Genomic DNA, 12,567 nt, shown 5'->3' with positions numbered 1-12,567 from the left:
GGGAGGCAGGGAGAGAAATCATCTGTTTGGCTAAGAGCAGGGTGGATTATGTGGCCCTGAAATTGAAAAGCAAAAGATTGGGCTTCACTTTAAAATGTGCACAGCATTGACAATGTGCATTCAGAAACAGCAATCTGCAGTAGTGAAATTGTGAAATTTGGGACTTACAGCATCTGGGAAGATCAAAGGATTTGAATTGGGCCATGCAGCCTTAAAAGCTATTAAAGTTGAGATTATGGCAATAGGAAGCAGATCGATTGAATCTCTATCCCAGGTAACAATAAGGTCACACATTCAGATTGGCACAGCAACTAATTCTAGCCTTATGTATTTTTAAACGGAATGTAAGAAACAATACAAGCCTTAGGTAGTTTCAGTGTAATTAAAGATACAGTAGTAAAGATACTGTGGTTTAGAAAAAGTTTCCATGCCTTTTCCTTATTTAGTTTTTATTTTTATTCTGCACTTAAGCCAGAGCACCATACAAGTTCAAAATAGACACAAACGCAGGGGGGTGGGGATGGGAAATGCAAACTCAGATATCAGTTCTTAACATCTAAATATTAGTATTATAAGTACCTCACATGGAAAGTTGAAAAACAAAAGCTCCTTAAGGATTAATTCCTCAACTTTGCTGTCATATAACTGGAAGCTACTTGGTCTTCCAATCTGAAGTTTCAGCTTTGGTTCTCTTGTGACACTGCCCTCCCTCCAGATAATGTTGATACCTTGTTTCCACAAAAATAAAGCCTCCCCACATAGTAAGCCCAATTGGACTTTTGAGCGCATGCACTAAAATAAGCCCTCTCCTGAAAATAAGCCCACCCTGAAAATATTGCAACACAGCAGCAGCCAGGAGGTGACCACGCTCACCGCCTCCTGCACCTCAAAAACAATCAGACCTCCCTGAAAATAAGGCCAAGCGCTTATTTTGGGGGTCAAAACGCAGTATCAGCAGGGCCTTTCCAAGTAAAGAATTCTCTTTCTCTACAAAGACGATAGATCATAAGTATTGGGAATGTTGATCACCGCATAACATCTGGATTTCTGGCCTTCTCTTTTAAAGACATGCTATGGAAAAACACTGCTTAATTGTATTTTAGAAATATCTCTGCCAATGGTAGCTACAGTATCTGGGTTACTTTTTGTAGCCATGATTACCTTCTGACCCAAGGTAATACTTTTTTAATCATTGTGTAGGTGACAATGTCTCTGAACTGGATGGTACGAATGACATCTGATCTGGAAAGCAACATTGTGGCTGTAGAAAGAGTGAAAGAATACTCCGAAAATGAAACTGAGGTGAGTTTCTCAGTGGGGGATTTTTTTTTCTCAAAAAAACAACAACAAGCTGCAATGTAAATATATAATTCCTCTGTTAACTGGGATTAATTTAGCGCTGCATATTTCAGGTTCCTCAGACTGAACTCAGCATAATCTACTCAGGCTTTTGACCCAGAATAGCTAGATAAGACTCTGATTCTATACTAGAATGAAGTTCCATTAAGAGACTGTTACCCTCTATCCACATGAAGTGGAAATCTTTTTAGAACCAGGATGGTTTAATTATACTTTTTCCATAGTTGCACAGATATCTAGCCTTGCACTTTTCAACCATGAAGTGATTTTTGGTGGTTGACATAACTCATATTTCTGCCCTGAGGTACTCTAGCCCTGAATGGAACCCCCACAGGATTAATGGGTTATATATCATATTTTTGCTTTCATTTCAGAAGTAACGCAATATTGGAAAATACATTCACTCCTAAATTAAGGAAGAGCATTTATCCTGTAGACCCACAACGGCAAACCTATGGCACGCATGCCACATGTGGCATGTGGAGCCATTTGTTAGGGCACGTGAGGCATTGCCCTGTTAGCTCATGTGCGGCCTGGCCAGCTGACTTTGGTCTTCTTTTAAGGCCTTTTTTTGCCCTCTGGAAATTTCCGGAGCACGAAAAACCAGCCCTACAGGCAAACTGGAAGTTCGTGAATGGACGTCCAGTTTGCTCGTAGGGGCTGGTTTGCTCGTTCCGGAGCCTTCAGGAGGCTTCCCTGAATGCTCTGGAGGGCAAAAAATGGCCCTACAAGCAAACCAGAAGTCACTTCCTGTTTGCTCATAGAGCCGTTCTTCGCCCTCTGGAGCCTTCAGGTGGCTTCCCTGAAGGCTCCGAAGGGCAAAAAATAGTCATTTCCGATTTGCTCGTAGGGCCGTTTTTCGCCTTCAGACGGTTTCCCTTAAGACTCCGGAGGGTAAAAAGCGACCCTACGAGCAAACCGGAAGTCACTTAGGGTCACGTGCATAGTATTATGGGTGTGAGCAAGCCCACGCACAACCCACCCGTGCTCCCCCCGCTTTTGTCACATGATCCATAAAAAGGTTAGCCATCGCTGCTATAGACTATTCCCGTGATGGTGAACCTATGGCACGTGTGACAGAAGTGGTACGCAGAGCCATTTCTCCTGGCACACGGAGCCATCACCAGTTGCTCTTCCGGGTTCGGGCGCAGCAACCAGTTGGTCTTTACGTGCATTGGCATGCCAGAAAACAGAAGAGGAGCCGCCCGGTGGGCACACCAGGAAAATGATCTTGTTTTCAGTGTGCACATGCACGTTGCCATTTGGTGATCTGGTTCCTGGCGCACATGCGCACGCAAAAACCACCAACAGGAAGAGCAAGGGCCGCGCGTGCCAAAAGACGTGGAGAAGGGATCTCAGCTGTCACTTAGCAGAGCAGAGTTGTGGTCGGGGTTTCCCTCCCTCCCCGCCCTAGTGGGCTTCTTGCGTGGCCCTTCCCCTCCAGCCGATGGCTCATCTGCAGTCCGAAGGGCTTGGCCTGCTCGGGCACCCCAGAAAAGCAGCGGCAGCGGCAGCCACAAGGGGAAGGGCAGGAGCGGCCAGCCGGCCCCTGCAGCCACTCCCACACCAGCCAGAAGCAGCACTGTGATAGCTGCCAGGGATGTGGGAGAGGCGGTGGCAAGGACGGGCAAGGGCTTCCCTCCCTTCCCACCCAAGCGGGCTTCTTGCACGGCTCCAGCCTGCGGCTCTAATGAGGATCTGCAGTCCGGAGTGCTGCCGCTTCCAGTGGGATATATTCTGCCAGGCCCTCAGTGGCGTCTTTATGCATGTAGGTCGCCTCCCCGCCAGCAGCTCCTCCAGCGTCCCAGCTGGAAGCAGCAGTGCAACAGTTGGCATTACCAGGGGTGAAAGGGTGGCAGTGGCGAGAACAGGTGACTGCCACCCCTTCCTCAACAGCGGCTGTTGTGCTTACGCTTCCAGCTAGGATGCCGGCGGAGGAGCTGCTGGTGGGGAGGCGAGCTAACCACATAAAGACGCCGTCGAGGGCCTGGCAGAATATATCCTGGCTGGAAGTGGCAGCAGTCCGGCCCACGGCTCCTCATCAGAGCCACAGGCTGGAGCTGTGCAAGAAGCCTGCTTGGGCGGGGGGGGAAGCTCGGGCCTGCCCGTCCTCGCCACCACCACCCCTTTGGCCCTGGTACCTGGACACCTTGGCAACGCTTGCCTCACGCAGCAGCAAAGTGTGTGTGTGCGTGTGTTTGTTTAACGGGGGCTGGCTGGGAGCGATCAGCTGAGAGGCTGGCAAAGAAGTGGCTCTCGGGGGAAGAAGGCAGGGATGCTGGCTGGCATTCGCTTCCCTTACTGTTCACTGCTGCCGCCCCGGCAGGACAGAGCATTACCGCCCCCGCCCTGCTGGTTGCAGCCCAGCCTCGCCTGCCCTGCTTAGCTGAAAGTGGCGAGGGAGCAAGCCGCAATGAGTTGTAAGGGAAATGAGTGCTGGCCACTATCCCTGCCTTCTTCTTCCGAGAGCTGCGGCTGTGGGGAAGACTTCTTTGCCAGCCTCTCAGGTGATCGGTCCCATCCCACCCCTGTTACACACACATACACACACACACACACACACACACACCGCTTATTGCCGTGCAAGGTGAGTGCTGCTGGGGAGAAATCAGGGAGGAGGGGGGGAGAAGGCCATCCCTAGAAGAAGTTTGTTTTCTTCTCCCCCTCCCAGATTTCTCCCCAGCAGCACTCACCTTGCACGGCAATAAAGAGGACAAAAAACGGCACCAAAGGGCCAACTGGAAGTTCAGAAATGATGTGTTTCTGGCTTCCAGAGGGCATCTAGGAGGGCGGGGGAGGCGATTTTGCCCTCCCCAGGCTTGAGGAAAGCCTCCGGAGCCTGGGGGGGGTGCATGCAGCGTGTGTGTGTGTGTCACGTGCGTATGCGCAGTTGGGTGGGGAATTGAGTGGGCACGCGGGGAGGGGGTGCAGTAGCAACTGTGCGCGCAATTTTGGCATGCGGTAAAAAAAAGGTTCGCCATCATTGGACTATCCCATACATAATATAGAGTGGCTTCAGCCTGCACCTTAACTAGTGTTGTTTTGCTTTCATTGAGTTGCAACAATGAAAGATACAACAGTATATGGCAATATGTTTTCCTTGGTAAAAATTAGTATTGTCATTGTTATTCAATGTCATTCATTGTTAGTATAGTATTCAATACAGTACGTAACATGCAAGTTTGCCATCCCCATGAACCTTTTAATATTGATTTATAATTCTTCCCAGTATTGTTTGCCATTGGCACTAACTAGAATGCTAGGAGTTCTGTTATTCCAAGGAAGGTTAAAAATTGTTGTAAATACAATTGATTTTACCCACATTACCTACAGAATGTAATGTATCTCTTCTTAGACATTAATCTCTCAGTGCTGGAACTGTTAACAATTTGAAGCTTCACTATTTTCAGTGAGGCATTTTCAAATGTTTATCTTTCTAGTTGATAGAAATAGAAGTTTTGGGGTGTTTATATTTGGCATCCTTGTAATCATGCTGTTATGCTACTGAGACCGTACAAAGCCATGTGTGTGGGTGAGCAATCTGCTCTAAAAATAATCTAAGTAAAATGTTATATTCTATTGTGCCTGACAAAGAGACGTAACTTGAATGTTTGCATGTTTTCATGCAACAGATAATTTATGTGATCAACAGATGTGTTCAACAGATATTTACAGATAATTTATATAATAGAAGCTCTAGCACTATGCATATCTGTAATATTTAAGAAAAATGAGGAGATCTGGGTCAGCTTTACAAGGTGTAAAGGTAAAGGTTTCCCTTTCACATATGTGCTAGCTGTTCCTGACTCTAGGGGGCAGTGCTCATCTCCATTACAAAGCTGAAGAGTCAGTGCTGCCCAAAGACGTCTCCGTGGTCATGTGGCTGGCATGACTAAATGCCGAAGGCACACGGGACGCTGTTATCTTCCCACCAAAGATGGTCCCTATTTTTCTACTTGCATTTTTTTACATGCTTTCGGACTTCTAGGTTGGCAGAAGCTGGGAAACTAACAGGAGCTCACTCCATTACATGGCGCTAGGGATTCGAACTGCTGACCTTTCTGATCAACAAGCTCAGCGTCTTAGCCACTGAGTTACCATGTCCCTTTTTACAAATCTTTTTTTTACAAATTTCCTATCTGATATACAAGGAATACCAGATAGGAAACACAATCCAGATGAGCTAATTCTATTTTGTGGTAAGGTTATATTAATAGACTCTTGCAAATCTGAAAGTACATTCCTTTCTCCACCCCATACCCATCCCCTTTACACCCCAATAAACTAGGTAAGGTCTCTTCTGAACAACTTGTCCTGCTCACAGTCCTGCTATGGGCTAAGCTGCCTTTTATCTGGATGTTCCCTTGGCTATGTCTCATTGCCTATCTCCCAGGGTCAATCCCACCTACCATTCGAATAAGTATAGAATGCTCTGAAAGTTTGTATATGTTATACTTATTCAAGCTACGAGTCAGTTTGGTGCAGTGATTAAAGGCACTCGGGAGGAGAAAACAGGAAACTGAGTTCTAGTCCTACCTTAGGCACAAACCCAACTGAAAGACTTTGAGCCAGTCACTGTCTCTGAGCCTTAGGAAGTAGGCCGTGGCAAACCACTTCTGAAAATACTACCACCACCACCCCAAAAAAAGACCCAGATAGTTGCCAGGAATCAAGGCTGGCTTGAAGGCACAAAAACAAAAAGAGTCTGAAGCTAGAAAAAGAAGAGAGATGGCTTCACATCACAGGAAGCTATTGTGTAGCTAATGAGATCTACCAGGCATATTCATTAGCAAAGTAGCACATATTTCTGCCTTTGTGAGTCTTATCCTTAATGAAATTATGTACAAAGTGCTTTGTATTCAAGAAAGGTTTATCTATTTGTTTATATATTGATTCATTAAATTTACAGCTGGCCTTTGCTGTTAGAGCTCATGGCACTTTACACCTTTGTTTTATCCTCACAATCAATTTGTGTGACAACCGGCAGATATACTGGCCTCCCTTTACATGCATCGGAAAAGTTTATGCACAGATGCAGAGGCTGAAATTGTTTCACACGTGTTTCTAAAATGCCAACTGTATACACAATGGCAAATTATCTTTGTACTACTTATTGTTAGAAAGCTTGTTTACTTTTATAACTGTGAGGCTACCATTCTCCTCCTTTGTGACCGATTTTCAGATACTTCCAAGAAATTTGCAAAAAAAAAATTTTTTTTGTATCAATTGCTCTGACTTTTAGAATCCATCTGATGCCCTCTTTATATACTAATTGTTTCAGGCCTATCCCACGCTCTTTACAGGAGTGCATGTGTATTTAGTGTACTTGATGTATTTTTAATGATTGGTCTTAAGGCTGCAACTAAATAAACCAACTCACTTCCCAACAATTTTGGGGGAAGAAGAGGCTGAACAAGAATCCCAGAGTCACCAAGTCATTCCATGAGTAAGGATGGAACCCAATCCAAGACCTTACCACTCTACCAATTCTTTTAGATGATTCAGCAAATAAGCCACTTGATGTTAATATTTAGCGGAAGACTAAATACAACTATACCCGTGGAGCTTTTAGTGCAATATATTTCGTCAGAGTTGAAAGCATGGTTCGAGTGCTAACACGGTATCCTGTAACTCCTTCCATATTCAGGCACCTTGGATCATAGAGGATAAAAGACCTCCAGAGGAATGGCCCACCCAGGGAGAAGTGGTCTTTACAAAGTATTCTGTCAGGTATAGGAAAGGACTCGATTTGGTGCTGAAAGACCTCAGCTTGGGTGTAAAAGGTGGAGAAAAGGTATGTTTCTAACATAGCAGTGAATCAACCTTTATTTTCTGTTACCTGCATTTAAAAAGGAAGAGTTCAGTTTTGTAACTTTTGACTTAATACGATAGTTGAGTATTCTTTTAAAAAACTCTGTCCCAAATAAAGTTAAATCAAAGTCATTACATACTTTGCCCTGAGCATCCTTAATCGTAGAATCGGTACTTTGTTGTTGTTATTTCAATGGGGCAGGCAAACAATTGTCCATTCATTCTTCTTTTACTTGGAATCTTTGCTTTTATGCAATTAATTAATTAATTAATTATCTAATTTAAATATCAAATGTACAAAGGAATTACGTTCCTATGTAAAAGGCATTAATATTTGATATAGCTCTCGTAAAGGTTATTTTGTGTGTGTGTGTGCGCACACACGCATGCACGCACATATGTGTGTGTGTGTGTGTGTGTATTCCCTTAACGTTATTTCCCAACTTTTCTGATATAGGATTTCTGACTATTCTTTTTTTCATGAAAAATAGCAATCATGTGATCACAGATAAGTGTCTTGTAAGCATAACATAAAGAAGAAAAAGAACACTGCATGTAAACCATAACCTGAACAAGTTTCATGCCATCTTTCAGTGGGACCATCATTTTAATCATTGCTGATTCTTCAAACCTGTACATTAGGTTGGGATTGTTGGACGAACTGGAGCCGGCAAATCCTCAATGACCCTCTGCCTCTTCAGGATACTAGAAGCCACAAAGGGGGAGATTACCATTGATGGGGTGAAAATTGCAGATATTGGCCTTCATGACTTGCGATCCAAACTGACTATAATTCCCCAAGTAAGCCTACTTTTATGCATTAAACCATTCTAGTGAGGATTAATTGTTTGTTTATAATGTATTGGCTGCCCAACTCCAGTGGATTTTGCAAATGTATACCCAATAGTAGCAATTTGGGATTTTGGATTTTGCAAATGTATACCCAACAGTAGCAATTGCAGATTTTTGGGTTAGAATAATTGCCTTATGTCACAGGGCAGATGTAAGATGGGAACCAAACACCATAGTTTAAATGAGATGTAGAAACGGAATGACAATGATCTTTGCACGTAGAATCAATGTATCTTGTCCATTTATTTTGCAAAAGGATTTTTCAGGATGCCTAAAAACAAGATATTCTATTTCTATATCTTTTGGACCTAAAGTTTTCTATCTGAAAAGATTTTGGTGAATAAGAGAGTTGTATCATTTCCTATGCCAGAAAATAGTTGTTCCTGCAAGCGGAAGCTTTATTTATTATTACAATTTACATAGCTACCCATCTTATACATATGACTCGGTGCAGCTTACAAACAATTAAAATGAATGCTAAAACAGCAAAACAAACAATACAAGAAGTGAAAAACTTCATCTGGTACAAAACATGGCTGCATGGATGATATCAGATATTCAGCATATGTAACACCACTACTCTGTGAGCTACAGAGAGACACCTTATCAGGGAGAGGTGCGGCATATAAATTTAATAAATAAAATGCCTGTGATTCTCCAGGTATAGTTCAGTGTTGGTGATCACCTTTAAAGCCTTTCATGGTTTGGGGCTGGGTCACCTATGGGACCAGCTTCTCCCATCTTCTTCCGTCTTACAATATGATCCAGCAGGTTGGGTATATTACAGGTATGGCTGCTCACTCTCAGAGAGTGCAGATTATAGGCCCAAACTTGTTTCAGTGTCTCTTTGAGTTAGAATTTACTTCAGAAAAATCCTAACGCATATTTCCATATGGCTAGGTAATTCATTTTTCTTTAGAACTGCATTCTAAATCCAGTCTGATCATTTTCTTAAGGACCCTGTTCTTTTTTCTGGAACACTCCGAATGAATTTGGATCCTTTTAATAAATATTCTGAGGAAGAAATATGGAAAGCTCTTGAACTGTCCCATCTGAAGAGGTTTGTCAGCAGTCAGCCTGCTATGCTCGAATTTGAATGTTCAGAAGGAGGAGAAAATCTGAGGTAATTACTGTTCTAATTTGGAAGATGTAAGTGTAACAAGGAGGCATTTCAAGAAAAATGTTGAAATATCTCTTATGTTCCAGCAACTGCATTCCTGTCCCCTTTCTCCTGGCAATTCATTGTCTATGCTCAGTTCTCATTAGATTTTTTTTATGTTTGGATCCCATCAACTCCTGCCCTACTCTTTGTTGCAAACTGTGTAAGTGTGTGCATACGCATGAATACTGTCTAACTATTAATACAGTATCTGGGGGCAGTTCTTACCTCTATTCCTGGAAATAGTTTAAAATAGCTGTCAGCTTGAACCAGAAGTAATTTATCTAGTCAATTAGTTATTCTACTTTTTTATCCCAATCTTTTCTACTGTCTTTCCCCAATTGGATTCTCTCCCATTTTCCTTTCTTCTTTCCCCAGACATTTCATGATTTTCATTTCTCCCCCAGGCACCCCATTTTATCAGTCTTAGCATCGAGGTTGTTTCCTCTTGGGTATCGCAACATTTCACACTATTGAATTATTTTGTTTTGTTTAAGACAACGATTTCCGATGTTTATAAAAAGGTCTTCAATACGGTCAAGCTGTGGAATGTGCTTTGAAAAATAGGAATCACAGAGCATCTCATTGTCCTCATGTGAAACCTACAGACAGCTCAGGAAGCCGTAAATAAGAACAGAACATGACAGGTAGAAGGAAAGGAAAGAAGAAAACCAGCAGCAGGATGAATGATTCTATTGCAGCTAGTTGAGTGCACTATTGGAAAACCTGAAATACCCAGCTGGAAAACAGATCCTCCTGGAGAAAATCTAATGTGATTTCTAAAAGTCGGCACCAATTTCATGTTGACTTCATGGGTGCACATAATAAATCAATTGAGGGAAACAATATAAAATGTAACATTAGAATATACTGCAGGGTTGGGGCTGTTTGTGTTTAGTCCTCCTCTTTGCCTGTATCTCTTACATTATTGGAAGAGACTTCTTTCTTCTCTTGCTTTCCTTCTATGCACAAAAGAAATGTTTGTGGTCCTATGGAGCTGTTTTCGTGATAGATAATGCAATTTCTTGAGGTACCCTCTTTATATTCACAATACAGGTCTTGGTGCTAATCACAACCAAAACATGGTAGAGGCAAGGTGGAGACGAAATGAAATAGTTTATCAGAATCTCATATTTATTTTTGATTTGGGGGGGAGCATTAAGAAAAATGTTAAGGGCAGTGTTGTTTTTTATGGAACTATATTTTTCCATTTTTAAGTATGTGTTAAGTAAGATCCTACATGCTAGAAGAGAAAGAACAAGAGTTATAGCAAAATAAGGAATGGTTTGAATAAGATTTCTTACTAAAATATTTCTGTTTGAACTGGGACTAGATGAGAGACAGAGACCGGGGCGGGGGGAAGAGGCTGAGATTTGTGTCGCCTAAAGCAGGAAAGAGCATGCTGAATAAAAATTACACCATGCCATGTTGCCTCTTTTTTAAGAGTTTCCATGGGATATACAGTATCAGCAGCCAGGCGCCACTGCTTAACAATTGTTTCTGCCCTGAATCATTCTTTGGCACAACATTAGGTTTTCTTAATGCCACATCCTTCACATGCCCATTGATTAAAAGAAAAACTTTCACCTACTTTTTCCCAGCGTTGGCCAAAGGCAGCTTGTTTGCTTGGCAAGAGCTCTCCTTCGCAAAACAAGGATACTTATTCTGGATGAAGCCACGGCAGCAATTGATCTTGAGACAGATGATCTCATTCAGATGACAATAAGAACACAGTTTGAAGACTGTACTGTACTAACAATTGCTCATAGACTGAATACAATTATGGATTACACCAGGTAATTAAGTATGACCAATACGTAACACTAATTTGGGGGTCAGGGAGAGGGGGTTGTTTTTTTCCCCCAGGCTTCCTCTCCAGTTGACTACTACTCTTGAAAGGGTGTACCTTTTATTGGGCAATTGCGATAGACTGGGGATTAGTGTCTGGTCAACTCTGCTGCCCTTCAGTCTCCCTGCAGATAGACATGATAACCTCCTGGACAGGCTGTCAGAGTTGAGATAGGGCAGTGATGGCTAATCTTTTTGGTGCTGAGCACCCAAAGCGCATGTGCGTGCATGCAAACCCCCAAAATGTAAGGTGAGTGCCTTCTGCGCATGCTCCCCACCCCCGTGCAGGTTCCCCGCCCCTGCACATGCACCTCGTCTTGTATGCACCCCGCGCATGTGCCCTGGCCCCGCCCATTTTTGGCTTCCAGGTTGGTGCAGGAGGCCTTCCAGTCCCAAAACGGGACACAGGGGGCACACACACATGAACCCCCAAAATGCAATGTGCTTCCTCGCATGCCCCCTGCTTCCCACACATGCATGTGTGCGTCCCACGCATGCCCCCCCTACATCTGCGGCAGAGACCTGAAGACCAGCTGGCCAGCAGGAAGCACATGCGCGATGGAGCTGGGCTGGGGCGAGGCTGGTGTGCCCTCAGAGAGGGCTCTGCGTGTGCCACCTGTGGCATGCGTGCCATAGGTTTGCCATCACGGGATCAATGAGTTTAGGAGTGTTCCCAGATTCATTGTTTATCACTGAAAAGACAGTTAAATGTTTTTCACATTACCTCCAACTGTTAGTGGTTTAAAAAATGTTTGTTGGACTCTCTGTTCTGATATATTCCTGTACTCTTCAAAAACAAAACATTTGTACTAAACGGACCCAATTATTTTGCACATTTGGTTTTTCCTTTCTCGTGTCATTTTTTTTTTTTTTTTTTTTTTGCTCATGCGGTTTAGCCAATGAAGTTTCAGAGCCTTTGTAGAACTGAAAAGGATTTTGTTGGATTCCACAATTAGGAACGGAATGGTTTTATAGCCACCAGCATCTCTTCAGCAATCAATTTTTTTCTTTGCTTGTTTGCTTTGCAGAGTCCTAGTTCTGGACAGAGGAAGAATTGCAGAGTTTGACTCTCCTTCAAGTCTTATTGCATCCAGAGGGATTTTTTATGGTATGGCTAAAGATGCCGGATTGGCATAACAGCAAGTTACTCTGCTCCATTGAAGGAGTGATTATTGGGCTGTGTTATTTTTCACTCCAAAATAGCATCCTGAACGAACTGTGCTTTTCTCTTATCAGATTTAGCGACAGAGAAGCAAAACTTCATAGGACTGAGAAACAGAAAATGTTATTTTCTATTTTAAAATATATTTTCTACATACTGAAATATTTTTAATTGAGAAACGCCTTAAGTAATTGGATACAAGTACGTGTGCATACCTGTACTCTATTTCATTTCTAATAAATTACATTTGATGATATAAAAATACTAAAATCTTCCTATTAGTTCCCACTTCTAGTGGACGTGTATATTAAAGGTGGCATCTGAAAACATACTTTAATTTTTAACTCAGAAATAACGGGGGCCACAATTGTTTAAT

General features: G+C 42.9%; 1 protein-coding gene across 1 annotated transcript in view; it reads left to right on the top strand.

Annotated features, from left to right (window-relative positions):
• The window catches only part of ABCC3 (ATP binding cassette subfamily C member 3), an 86,421-nt gene extending 73,990 nt beyond the window's left edge, over positions 1-12,431 (top strand). Inside the window, exons 26-31 of the mRNA XM_081937202.1 lie at positions 1,201-1,302; positions 7,007-7,153; positions 7,813-7,971; positions 8,979-9,145; positions 10,783-10,977; positions 12,058-12,431. Of these exons, the coding sequence (XP_081793328.1) occupies positions 1,201-1,302; positions 7,007-7,153; positions 7,813-7,971; positions 8,979-9,145; positions 10,783-10,977; positions 12,058-12,166 (879 nt within the window). The 3' untranslated portion in view covers positions 12,167-12,431. The remainder of the gene's footprint in view (positions 1-1,200; positions 1,303-7,006; positions 7,154-7,812; positions 7,972-8,978; positions 9,146-10,782; positions 10,978-12,057) is intronic.
• Positions 12,432-12,567: the final 136 nt, after the last annotated feature.

Source organism: Natrix helvetica (assembly GCF_964273705.1).
Source record: "Natrix helvetica genome assembly, chromosome: 1".
Lineage (NCBI taxonomy): Eukaryota > Metazoa > Chordata > Lepidosauria > Squamata > Natricidae > Natrix > Natrix helvetica.
This window is presented reverse-complemented; position numbering and strand designations above follow the sequence as displayed.